This window comes from Chaetodon auriga, chromosome 21 (assembly GCF_051107435.1).
Source record: "Chaetodon auriga isolate fChaAug3 chromosome 21, fChaAug3.hap1, whole genome shotgun sequence".
NCBI classification, from domain to species: Eukaryota; Metazoa; Chordata; class Actinopteri; order Chaetodontiformes; family Chaetodontidae; genus Chaetodon; species Chaetodon auriga.
Window position 1 is genome coordinate 10,687,697 of NC_135094.1, and position 13,840 is coordinate 10,701,536.

The 13,840-nt window shown below is 42.6% G+C and overlaps 1 protein-coding gene across 1 annotated transcript in view; it reads right to left on the reverse strand.

Annotated features, from left to right (window-relative positions):
- stau2 (staufen double-stranded RNA binding protein 2) overlaps positions 1–12,281 on the reverse strand; it is an 83,507-nt gene extending 71,226 nt beyond the window's left edge. Inside the window, exons 1-5 of the mRNA XM_076761358.1 lie at positions 12,214–12,281; positions 10,337–10,544; positions 9,317–9,447; positions 8,939–9,098; positions 6,560–6,695 (exon numbers count right to left, since the gene is read on the reverse strand). Coding sequence (XP_076617473.1) covers positions 6,560–6,695; positions 8,939–9,098; positions 9,317–9,447; positions 10,337–10,535 — 626 coding nt within the window. The 5' untranslated portion in view covers positions 10,536–10,544; positions 12,214–12,281. The remainder of the gene's footprint in view (positions 1–6,559; positions 6,696–8,938; positions 9,099–9,316; positions 9,448–10,336; positions 10,545–12,213) is intronic.
- Between the last annotated feature and the right edge of the window lie 1,559 nt (positions 12,282–13,840).

Genomic DNA, 13,840 nt, shown 5'->3' on the forward strand with positions numbered 1-13,840 from the left:
AACATGTGTGCATTTATGTGGCACAGAAAAGGAAAAAAAAAAAAAAACTTCTTAACCCCGGTGCCCTTCTAGTGCCAACTGTTAAGACTTGGCTGGCTGAGAGGAATGGCTGGCTGGGGATCAGTCTAAAATCAGACCCTGCTGTCCTCATTAAGAATATTACATTGAGACCTGCTGTTTTATGTTCATTGTCATTAAGAGGAGAAAATGAAGTGCTTTGCTGAGAGAGAGAAAAAAAAAAAAAGCTCTGGTGCCATTTTCTAAAAAGAAATAATATGAATTTGTTATTGCCAAATTGTTCTGACTTGGGTTCTATGCAAAAGCCTTTCTGCCTGCAAGTGATTTGCCTTTGTCTTTTCGCGCAGACATCTCTCAGGGCAACATATTTTAGCGACTGATAAATGGTTCTTCTTAGCGGACTGTTGTCCTTGATTCAGTTGCTTGCACTCAGTCCTCCTGCAAATTAATGCACCAACATCCAAGAGCGGTCGAGTTTGAATGCGATGACTGCAAATCTGAAGATGTATACACTATAGAATTTGTATGATCTTCTAAGAACAGCAAACATGAGGAAAAATAAGAAAAATAACAAATTAGTGACTCACCAATGAGATAATTTATCAAGAAATGGCATATTTTAGTTCTTCAGGTTCAATTCTCTTCACTCCTTTAAGGTCAGGTGAGAACAAAGCGGTTCAAACTCACATGTGCATCAAACTATCACACTGAAACAGCCTCAAAACGTGGATTTCTGAGCTGACGTTGCGGTTTGCTTTGCTGAGAACGCAACACAAGCCAATTAGACGATGTCGAACGCAGTTGCTCAGATTCCCCCGTTTCGTTATGAGCCCTCAGCTGGTAGGACCACCAAAGAAGAAGTGCAGCATCACTTAACAGAACAAACTTTGCTTTGACTTTCCCTGCTCTGAAAAGTATCATAATGCCACAAGATGACAGGTCTCCAAACAGTAATATGGCAGTGTGAGCCCTAAAAGACGTCCAACAGTGTGTCTCCTGCTGGGATGAATCAAACCAAAGTAAACTGAGGATACATTTGCAATAAATTTGTGATATTTCTGAATTCCTCACTTCCATCACTTCTTCCAGTGACGCATCAAGCTACAGGACAGTGACTAGTCATTGTGACGTGGGCTGAGTTAAAACATTAATCTGTTTCTCCAGAAAAAGGAAACTGTCCTCCCTGTCAGAATTACAGAAACTGATGAATAAAGTGATACACATACCTTGCTGCACTACAAAATTAATAGACACTCTTTACGGAAAAAGCCTGCTCATCAGACTTAAATGTGTGGCAGGATGCTTGGATTTGGCAGTGTTGTGTCTTACACATCTGCATCCTGGGTGGCATTGCACAAAGGGTGATCCCAAGTCTTTAGATCAAACACCACTACAAGAATATCTCTGAAATCTCTAGAGAAGAATTAGCAAAGGTATGGTCACCAGGATTTACCAATACAGACAATCAACGTGATAAAATAGCTGCTTTTCTGCAGGGCTGATGCGCAACAAGACAGGGGAAAAGAAGAGTCGCGTGCATTATTTTGGAAGCTCAGCACTGATGCTGCACAGCTACCCAGGAGGTGAGAAAAAGCACTTTGAGTACTACTGCAAAAGAGGGGTCCAATTTCCTGGGAAAAGAGTGTGTGGTGTGCGTTTGCATAAACACGCAGACGAGAGATCTTGCGAAGGAGACGTCTGACTAAGCCGGCCAAGCGCACTGAAACGCAGGACTACGAAAAGGTATTTCCACTGATGCAACCCGCTTCTTGCGTAGTGGCCTCATGTCCGTTCTTACATTCAATACATCAAGGCAAAAGAGGAGAGGAGGACACACAGGCATACACAAACACCAAACTCCACTCAGAGGAAAGGAGATGAAAGGAGAGACCAGACTTCTGTGTCACTGAGTCTGTTGAGCACAAATCATTCTAAGCATTTGTTTATGTTGGACCTGTATTCCACTCCTCCACCCTCAGTCTCCTCAATAAAACACAGCTTTATGAGTTTACACCCATTTGTACAATTTGGACAGATTATCCTTTGTTCTGGCATGTCGCCCGTGGTAATTTATGAACTATCTGAGTGAATGCATCTGATTTACTGATGTACGCAGATACGGGGTGATTTAAAGAAAAAAAAAAAAAAAAAAGAATGCAATAAAAAGCTATTCCTCTGAAGTCCAGCGCACCTTGTGGGCTTTGGCAGCTCCCATTTGTTTTTGGACAGCGGTGGTGATGGGATGGATAAGAGAGCCGTATCCGTGGCATGACTGATTGGACGAAAGAGCACACGGCGTCCCAATTAGGCTATACGAGATTTCATATCCCAACAGGCCGTAAAAGCTATATAAAAAATAAACTTGAGTGGGAGAAAGTGAGCAAGAGAGAGAGAGGAAAAAAAAAGCATGTGTGAAGGGGACCTCGGAGGATATCTGATACCTCCACATCGGAAGAGATGAGAGGAAATTTTGAATATAGAAAAGCGCTCATGGGCAGATTTGCCTTTTCAGTGAGCCATGTTGGCCAATTAGAGATGAAGATGACAAAGCACGCGTGTGTATGTATGTGCGCTCTTTGTGTGTGCACGCCGTAGTTTTGCTGTCTGGTGTTATTCTCATGTCCTCCAGGCATATTTTCAAGGATAAGTACCTTTCCATGGCAACTGTGTCTTTATATTTCAATCTTTAGCATGAACACGCACACACACACAGCGTCATTATGGCATATGTAAGGTTGTTATTGATTTACAGGCACAAGGCCATGTACTATAGATACAGGGCAAGTCTAGCACACAGCCATAATGCTTTTTAACCACTTATGTACCATAATCAAAAGCCAATCTCACCAAACACTCAAGTATTTAACTCTATTGACATCTGTATTTAATGTTTAATATCAATTGCTGCAGGTTTTTAATGCTTTGCATGCAAAAATACAGAAGCATTATGATTTATGACTGATTTGATGTTGCCATGCACCCTGAAGTCATTGGATTAACTGCTACTGCAGCTGCAGCTCCCTTCTGGTAAGGACGGCTCATAAAATGCTTCAGGTTGACAGAGTGAAGAGAAAAAATGCAGAGAAAAATGGAAATAAGTTGCTGATCACATGCCAAAAATATAATTAATCACCAAATACAGTGTTTATGTAATAAAATCTGAATCTTAAGGATTCATTTTCTACATCAAATGTTCAGTTTCTCTTAATTTCCAAAACCTTTTCCCCAACAGGTGATTCATTCCCGTATTTCCTTCTTTTTAGCCTGCAGTAACTGATCTCTCTTTGGTCACTCGGGTGCAGCACAGCAAGCTGCAAAACACAACACTGTCATATCATGGCCTTATTAAGTTGATATGGTCGTTGAGTTAGCAAACATTTGCCTGTTTCCTGGGATTAGTAAATCATCTAATTCCTACAACACAGAATAACTTCAGCATACATCTGGAATCCTGTATCCATTCTCCTTTTAACTCCAGATTGGTCTCCACCAACTACTGAGGGAAATCTGTCTCTTTGCTAAATGCTCCACTCTGTTCACTAGCCACTCAGTAACATACAGTGGCAGCGTAGTTTTGTCTCACTTATGCTCTTACTGGTGTAAAATTCCAGACTGGCCAGCACAACACTACTGTAGGTATCTAATCCACTGCGGCACAGGTGACCCGCTCTTCCTCACTGTTTCCTGCAGAGAAAGCACTAACGGCCGGCTCGGTATCTGATCATCATCACAGGAGGAAATGTCACAGAGCAAAGCACCCCCAGTCATTCAACCCACTATTCTTCCAGCTGACATAACGTTACGGTCATAAGCAAATGAGGGCCCGGAGGAGGTGGGCGGCTTCTCAGTGTTCTGCTTTGCTCTAACAGGGAAAGTCCTATCCAAATTCCAGCTCTGACAGAATGCAGGATGCAGGCGCCCCCGCCCCCCCTGGGATCAGAGCAGCAGGAGGAAAGCTGGGAGCGCCATGGATAGACTGGAGGAGCCCAGTATGAGTCATTGGAATCAGGTGTTCCAATGATAACACAGAATCGGGGACTGTCCACGAAAAAGGTTGATGTAACCACATTTCCTGATAACAAAAATATTTTCCCGATTCAGTGATTATTTATGCGAATCACTGGGGCTGAATTTTCAGATAATGTTTCACAGCAGCCCAGTAAGTGATTGAATAAGCTGAAAAACACACATCATTTGGAGTGTGTTCTGTGTTTGAGAAGGAACAATGGTGTGGTTATGACTTCAGGAGAGCAGAGACGAATGGCTGATTTAAACTGCCGACTTGGATGGTAAGAAATTATGCTCAGGCCCTTCGCCATAAATAAGATTCATTAAGACGCTGATAAATGCACATTTCATATTATCGCCATATTTTCTCATCAGGGCACTTTCTGAATAAATCAATACTGGTCTTGGTGGTGATTAGAGCGCTGATGGATCAGAGCCAGGCTGCCCTTTTAATGGTAAGATCTTCCATCAACATGACTCCGGATCACTCTTATTCATCATAATAGGTAAGGACATGGGCATATGGAAACCTTCGATTCCCTGCAGCATCATTAAGGTGACTGATTGTAGATATGGCCTGTCACTCTGCCACACAGTCAGTCGTCTGATGAGGAGAATTCATATTCAGAAGGTCTCGCTTTCATTAATCTGGGGCTCGACTACACTGAAAGTAAGAGACCTAATGAAAACATAAGTGACCTTGGGGATAATATATACTCCTGAGTCTTCTCTGTTGCAGACACACACATCCCCTCACCCCTCTCCCTTCCCCACAGAGTGGCATACGAAAACAAAACGGACCATGAGGAACAGATACAGCCTGTCACTAAGAAACCCATCACTGTGACATATGACATTGACAGACAGATGCTGGAAAACAGATCTTCTCCTCTACCCCACAGACATTTGTCTTTCACCCCCTGTTTGCTCCTGCATGGATCAAATAGTAGAAGATGTGAGCCAGATGCTAGACTGTCTGCTGACTAGACTCAATCATCCAACACTGCAACTGGTTCACTGACTTCTTTTGGCAATGCATCCACATTTTTAAGAATAAATCCCACACATTTGGCATCAGAATACCTTACCGTAGGACTTTAATGAGCCAAAGTTTACGTAAAAAGCAAAACAGCTTGCTTCTCTGTTCCGGTCTTCAATGTTGAGTGCTTCAATAAGCGAAGCTTTGCATGTAAATATGACAGATTACACTGCAGAGATCCATACTTATGAAAAACTATGCTTAAAAACACCATATTCCTACCTTGCTTGTTACAAAATGGGTGCTCAGTCACCTTGTAACAGCAGCTGTGTGATTTCTAAACTGAGGAAACACTGCCATCTGGAGGGAGTCATAATGTCTGATGATAGTGGCTTTATGAAATTTGTTCTCAGGAACTTTGCGTGCTCTGGAGCCATATAACTCAGCTTCTGTAAACTGTATGCAGAACTTATGTCACCTTGCCTCCATATTTAAAACAATATCATAATATTTAGACCGCTAATAACATCATAAACTACTGCCGTAAAATATTTAGATTAAAATCGTCACAAAGGATAAGCCTCCCATTTGAGGACATTACACTGCAACAACATTTATACCTTGCCTTTTAAACATAGGACAAATCTGTACCCTGCGCTACTTTTCATTTTTTCTAACCTCCTTGGTAACTGATTTTCCTGCTGTTGTCTACTCAAGCCAAAAAGTGACCACGGTGTACCTAGATTTCATGTGAGGCAAGTCAATACATCCAAATTCCTAAATAACATTCCTTCACTGAGGGTGGGATCATTAATTGCACCTCTGTGGCATTTTTATGGAGTTTTGGAAATGGCTGGATGGCTCCAGTAAAACCAAAAAAAAAGAGGGGAAGAAAGAAAGTTGACAGAGACTGAGTGCAAAGGGACCCCATGAGGGCACCACATTCATTAGTTTAGAAAACATATGGAGGACCATGTCTGACACACATCTGAGCCAGTGGGATCAAAGGCACAATGCAGTTTGAGGCCATCCGAAATATATCAAGAGCACGTCCGTACTTTGCTGGATGAATCTCAAAGCTCAAACTTTTCCCTCTGCTGCTTATCCAACTATCAACTCACCACAAAGGCAGCGTTTCAGGCACCCAAAATGAAGCATTTTCAAAAGCGGGTGACTTCAAAAAGCATCTCTTTAAAACAAAGCTGTTGCCAAACAATGAGCCATGCTGCCTTCGACACAGTCACATGGTGTGTGGCACTAATTACAACAACAGCACCTCGAAAGCTTAATTTATAGTTTCAGCATTGAACTCCAATTTAGCTGACCACGCAGTAAAGGTGTCATAATCTGGTTATGTTTATGTCGACTTTGCACGAGCACTGCACTGAATGTGGACAGCTAAAGTGAGAGTTTGGCTACATAAAAGCAGAATTTAAGGGACTGTGGAGAGCAGGAGTTGATGATTGAACATGATTGTTGAAACAGTAACTTACATTACTTACATTAAGGTTCAACAGTTCAGGCAGCTGGTTTAGTACAGTTTTTGGAGCTCACCTTTGGTTGAACATCCCTCTGAAGTTGTAGTTAGCTCTGTAGTTGGGCATGGGCTTGGGATCCAAAGGCCTGTAGATAGCTGGCTCCCCTCTCTTCATAGCTAGGCCGTTCAGCTCCACGGTGGGTGTTATACTTCCTGTATATGAGAGTAAATAGGAATGATTAAAGCTGAGGCAATGGAAATCAGTAGTAAACATAAAATACCAAGGGTTGTCAAAATAATGTACGAAAGATTGCTTTTACATTCTGATTTCAGCAACCTTTGAAAACGGCGGAAAAAATCTCTCTGAAGCTCCAAATCAGTTTTTAGGATATAACACAGTCACTCTACCTAAAAACCGCTGAACTTTCCTACCTGTCTGACTGTGTATGATGCACGCACTGCTAATCCCTCAGCTCCCGACCGATGTTGCATAACCTATCACAGGGCTTTCTTAATCCCATTAAGAGGTTAGCTATGAGGCCTTTCACTACAACAATGCCACAGAGGGCAGGGGAGGTAAGACAGGCTAGCGGTATTAATTTGGCCAGAGACAAAACCTAAGCCTGCACTTAGGCTTTATTGAAAGGGTCTGTATGTACTGGCTTTGTTCTGAACATGGATTATCTAAATATATCCAGTGGCTTGAGAGCTACACCTGGAAACCAAAGTCCTCGAGATGAAAAGCCAAAATAGTGGAGCATTCCATTAATGATTGAGACGCTGCAGGGACCGTCGTGACACAAATGCTTTGCTGCGATTCCTCCTCTCACACAGCTCTCATCTGTATGATGATACTTGCACATGGAAAGCAGTGACATCCTGGAGCAAAATGCTGCTCTGTGAAGTTACTTTGGAGGTTAAGAAAACACTTAGCTCCCAAAAACATGAACAGTAGAGGGCACTAATGCAACCTTAAAGGAACAGTTCAGATTGTTAATGGTGGTATGATTTAGTCACTGGTAGTGGCATCAATTCATGGATCATGCAGCAACTTGTCACCGAGGGAGCTGCTCAATGCTGTCACAGTGTCACAGTGTCCAGCATGGGGTGGGACAGGTTCAACCATAAGGGATGATAGCTTAGGAACAATCCTCCTTTCTCCCACCAGGTCCACCGGGTGAAGGGGGCATGCCAGGACAGAGCTGGCCTTCTTAACCTATCTGTTAAGTCTCTTCCTGTTAGCAGTCAACATGCAGTCTGCTCTGACCTTTCTTATGTAGTACATTTGTATTGTCAGTCCGTCCAGTATATCACACAGGTGAGCACCCAGGTACCTGAATGCACATCTCAATGTCTGTTCCCTGGATGTTCACTGGTGTCGCCGGGGAGTGTTTGCACCTGCCCCTTAAAGACACTTTTAACGATCCACAACAGAATCTAACGTCCAGTTGTGAGTGACATGTGACACATGTGACAGTGGCATGATGAGAGGGGTGGGTGCCCTTGAGCAAGGAACCCAACCTCTAACTGCTAGGGGTGCCTGACTATGTAGAAGCCACGTCAAATCTAACATCTCTCCCCAGCAACTGCACGTCTGTGCCTGCATGTGTGTATTATAAAAGGAAAGGAGTGAAAAAACTGAATTTTACCAAAGGGGATGAAAAAAATAATTCTTCATTTTCAATCTCTCACTTCACCACATTAGGAGGAGAAGAAAGAAATGTCCCTCCTACGCCTCCATACACTGTCAGCTTTTGATTACACATCCACAGCATACAGCAAGTAATGTTCAGTTCCACCGATGACTTATTTTCCCACTGCCTCCACTCTCACACATTTAATTGACGCGACTGAAAAAGTTCAATAAGGGAAACAGTTGCAAACCAAATGTTTGAAGAGTTTTAGTCCAATATACCGATAAACAAACTAAACATACTCAAAATGGGAACTGCTTCAGATTGAGTGTAGAAAAAAGTTTGGCACTGGGACAAATTTCTCATTACAAACATCGTCTTACTACTAATACTTAGGATAGTTAACATACAGTCTGAAACCTGGCAGCTGCAACCAGCTGCCTTGCTCTGAAAAATTAAGCTCATATTGACAACCTCAGTGAGAAGCTTAATGGGTCCATTATTTTTTCTGACAGCTCATTATCCCATCTTATTTTAGCTGGCCGCTGCAGCCAGCACCTGTTATCAATATCTTAAAGAATTACATAATAAATTAGATATGGATTCATGTTTTCACTCTGGAATTACTCCAGTGACTCGAAATATTTCACATTTTCTGTATTTAGGGCAGTCCTGATGATCAACATGAATTTGTGTTGTAGCTTACATTTTGTACCTGTATAATATCAGCTATTCTGGGCCTAACACATGTGGTTTTGAAGGTAATCCTTCACACACATTGACAGTAAACACTATAATGGGACTTTGATGGGGTTGCAGTACCTGGGTTACTGTTGATGTCCACTTTAGGGGAGCGGGGCGCTGGCCTGGGAAGGACACTCTCGTCCAGTGCTTTGGCGGCTGTGGAGTGCTGGGCCTTTTTAATGCTGGTGCCCTCTGCCTCCCACACCTGCTCCCCAAGAGTCAGCTGCACCGTGAAGATCTGGAACAGTGACACCCAGAGGGAGAGACATTACCCAGCAGCAACTACATTTTTACCAGCATCCCTCTGAGACCCATATGGCAGGAGCTGGATTCTGCATGGCCATTATCTTTAATGAAAAATACTCAAAAATCGGAAACATCACAGGAGGAAAGGCCTTCACTCACTTGGTTGAAACAAATGAAGATAACTCCTGTTTTTGGGTCCCCATTCCTTACCTTCGCATGTGCAGGGCCTCTCTCATTGAGGAGCTTGTACTGTGGTTGGATCCTATTGAAACGGGCTAACTCATTCACCAAACACATTGGAGTTTTCTCTTTAGGGTTTGCCATGTTCTCCTGGGGTGGGCCTGAAACAGAGCACAGCAGAATACTTGGCACACTGAGCGATATGGTTACAGTACCAGAGACAGAATAATTATAATGTTTCAGTATCACAAATGTTGTATTTTGATTACATGTAAAATCACTGAGCAACCGAAATGGGATATTCATATATTGCTGCATGCATCTTGCCCAGCATAACACAAAGTTCACAGGTATTTATCACATCTTCTGCACACAGGACAATATTCAGTAAACAAAGCATAAATGAGCCAATTTGCAGGGGCTCAGGTGTGTTTTGATTTGTCTGAAAGCTACAGGATCACACAGGCAAGTGATCGTGATTCAGGTCTATTCAGTCAATTTCATGATGAGAAATATTAGCAGGGTTATCTGATCAATACTGTGAGATTTTAACAATGAGCAGAGGAGAGACCAGGAGCTGCGAGTCTGTAATTACTTGCTCACTTGATGTTTTTTTATTAATTGAGACACATGCTACACTCGCAGGTACGACACTAATCTTGAGGTAGATTGTCAGTTGATGGTGAGTTCAGCCCTTCACCACTGACAACTGACTTACATCCACAGCAGGTCAAGAGCTCAAGAGCAGACAAGGTTTGTGATAAGGTCTAATTCGGTGAGGTCTATTCTGATAAGGTTTTTGTGGCTTGAATTGATATTATTCTTTTCTTGCCACACAGTGAATACTGTTACAACTATACAAAGCTTTACAATGATTTCATCTCTCTTACATTGTCTGTGGCAAAAAATAATGGATGCTGATGAGAGGGAAATAGTTCATTATTAGAAATCAAATAAACTAATTATCATAACTGATGATTAAGATCACAAGCTATCACAGACTAATTGTGTCATTTCTCCCAAAGGGAAGCTACTCTGTTGGTGTTCTACCTGGCGATGTGGCAGACACAGGGGCGTCCCCATATCCGACTGCAGGAGCAGGGCAGGCGGGTGTGGGGGCCGGGCCTGTGCCGTTGACGGAGGGCTGCAGACCCAGGGGTCCTGGGCTGGCCATGGCCGTCGGGGGAACTCCGGGGGAGAGGCCAGGACCAGCCAGGGGTGCTGAGGTCTGTACTTTCACTTGAGCCATGCTCTATTCCTGGAACCAGACAACAAGTTAACAACTTTCTGAGAGACAAACTTGTCATTGCAGACTGAAATCATATCACTTTAAACAGACTAGTGCTGAACAAAGAGTTGTTCGATAAAGAACGATGAAATTCAGATTCCTGTGGGCCTGGAGAGCAGACTTCAAACTGAGCAGCCATAGGCCTATCTCACATTCTGATCCACTGGCAGCTAATACACCCAGACAATGAAGCTTTATTTGAAGGAGCTTTGCTCATGTTACTGCTGCTAAGCTCCCCGGAAAAAGGAGAGAATCCTGTGATAGCAGGCCGAACAAGACAACGGACGCTCAATCACACTTTATTTGAGGCTAAAGAACCAACTTGAAATATACACAGGTGAACAGAGTTTGGTGAAAGTTAACAAAGCCCACATTTGCTTCTTTATCTTTCCCTGCATGCACGCAATATTTTGGTGAATGCAATTACACACAGGTCCTGGCCTGTGGCTGTGCAATGACGAGTAATATAATATGCTTCCATGTGTTTTTCATCAATGTGAGATGAAAACAGATCAAGTAAAATTAAAAACAAAAAAAAAATTATTAAAAAGTTACAAACTTTATCTCAACATCTTGCCAAGATGGCTTCACTACTGGTCGACATTAATATGTGGGAGGAACTGAAGGGATATGAGGAAAATTCTTTTCACTTCCCCCACAGAGGTCAGACCGAGGGTCAGACGCACAACTGAAGGCCTGGAGCACTTGTACACTTTAAAATGCTGGTTTTAAACCTGGCACCTGCAGGCGTCTTCAATCAAAGTGTCGCTGTAAAATAATCTTTAAGAGCACAAAATTGAGTGCATGCACAAAAAACAATGTCTTCAGCCAATAGCTTTAAATGACAGAGGTTTTAGAGGGGTCAGAGCGCAATGGAGGCAGCATTCAGATGTTTGAATGGGCTTCATCCTGAAATCATGATTACAGGTGTTACTTGTGTCCATTGTTTACAGCGGAGGGCCTATGTAAACAACACTGCACTGACAACTGATGCAGACTATGGCCACAAAATGATACGCAAGTTTCAATCGATTGTTTTTCCTGTTTATATCTTCGTTGCATCTCGTCTGCCCCTGAGGTTTTCGGGGTCACAGTCTTTCTTGCTCTTCTCGTCGTCTTCTCACGGCAACACGCGCAAATAACAGCGCCGAACAGCAACTCGAAAACACGGCTGTCACAGTAAGTTGAATATGGAGGTGGTGTTGCGTTTAGGTTGACTGACAGAGCTGCAGGGTTGTCTGCAACCCCTGAACCTACATGGTAGCTACGGCTGAGTCCAGCGTAGCAGGAAGCTAACGTTACCAACGAGAAAACGGTATTTCCTGCGAATGTCAGCTGCTAAAAACAGACCGGCAGAAGTGTCAGGCATGCGTGCTGTCAGGAATATGTCGGTGTGATTTCTCCTGATGAATAAACACTGTCTAGCCACCCCCAGTAGCGCTAGTTTAGCCGGTTAACGTTCATCATGGCTGATCGGCCGAGCACCCCTCTTGCTAGCATCTCCACACCGCCCCATCCTCCACGAAAGTCTGGGGGATTTCAGTCCACCGCAACATTATATACGGACTGGCGACAGCGTGACGAGTAATCCAGAAACTATCCGACAACAAAGGGGCAAATATTTTAGGGTATTTTTTACCTTTGTCCAGGGCCAGACCCCAGTTACACCTCCGACATTGGCAAACACTAAAGAGAACTGGATGGAAGAGGGAACAGACCACGTTATTTTCTGGGTAAAAAAAATAAAATATGTCAAATTATTGCCAAATGACTGGACGCTTTGATATTTCATGTGTAAAGTTTGTGTTTTTTCCATGCAGTCAGTGTTAAGTATTGCATATCGCTAAATTACCAACATTACAGTTTGCGGTGAATCTTGAATGAATCAGCCACCCCCGCGGCGTTGTGAATGGTTTAGTCCGGGTTTGCTACCTCAGAGCCTGAAACAGTACAACTTTGATTCAGAGCAAAAATGAGCCTTTTCAAACTTGCAGCAAACGGCATTCATGCGAATTAGTTTGATTGAATGGTCTTATTTTAATGTGATGCATTTTACACGCAAGTGTCACTGAAACTTGACGTTAAGATCTGAGATTGCAACTTAGAGAGAAACTGAATCATTGGCCTGTTCTTCCTCGGGGAAGCTTCTTCATTTACTGTGTTTAATTATTAATAATAAAACTTGGAGGTGGATTGCCTTTTTGTCCAGAGAGCACCACCTACAGAGCAGAACTTCCTGCTGCTGGTAGGATTTATTACCTTTGTTCAAGGGCACATCTAAGGACAGGGGTTTACCTTGGTGTGGTTACCGGTGCTGGATTCTGTGTCACCAGTCAGGGCTGCTCTTGCTAAGATGATGGGGGATCAGGATTCTGGGGTCCCACAGCTGGAGAGGACCCACATACACTCCGGTGGAAACTTCTTATTAAAAAATGTTGTTGGGAGAAGGTAAGAAATTGAACTGTGGAGCCTCAGATTCAGCAAGAGTACTATTGCAGTGTGACCACTAGATGGCGTCACTAAATTACTGTTGTGCTGTTGTGAATTTTTGTCAAAGAGGGACCAATGTTTACACCTTTACAAAGGTGAAATTGTATGTTTTGGTCCCTCACACACACATGCATACTGGCACAAGATGCAGCATTCCCTGTTTTTTGCAGTAAAAAGTCTGTCATAAAGTACATACAGTACTGACCGTGTTGATTTTAGTATTTATAAAACTATAAAACCTTATCAAGCTTGGCCAACAACATGCATTCACAGCATACAATTTAGTAAAACATACATGTAGTTTAGCCGGTGTTGAATACATTTTAAAGAAAATGAATGCATCCATAGCCTGTAGAGGTAAACAAATATAAGAATTAATATTTCTGAAAACCCTTTCCTATTTTGAAAAAGACTGGCACAAAATACTTTTTAAAAATGCCCGTTTGCCAGATGTAATTTCCAATGATGGATGGTGTGCATCACATACTTAAAATGAGAAGTTTTCATATGTTGCAGTACAAAAATTGCTAAATAGATGTACCTGACATCCTCAATGAGACTTGCATGTCCTCAAACATATTTTTTTGGATACTTCTTGCAAACACAATATGATTTTCTTTCTGCATTTGGCAGCCATGATTGTTATTCCCACCTACGCTCCCGTTAGAGTGGAACTTTAGTTTTAATTAATGTCAGCATAAAATCCATAAAAGGCTTTTACAGGCTGCAGAAAAAAGTCAGAGGCATTATATATTCAAACATTGTGCAAACCAAGG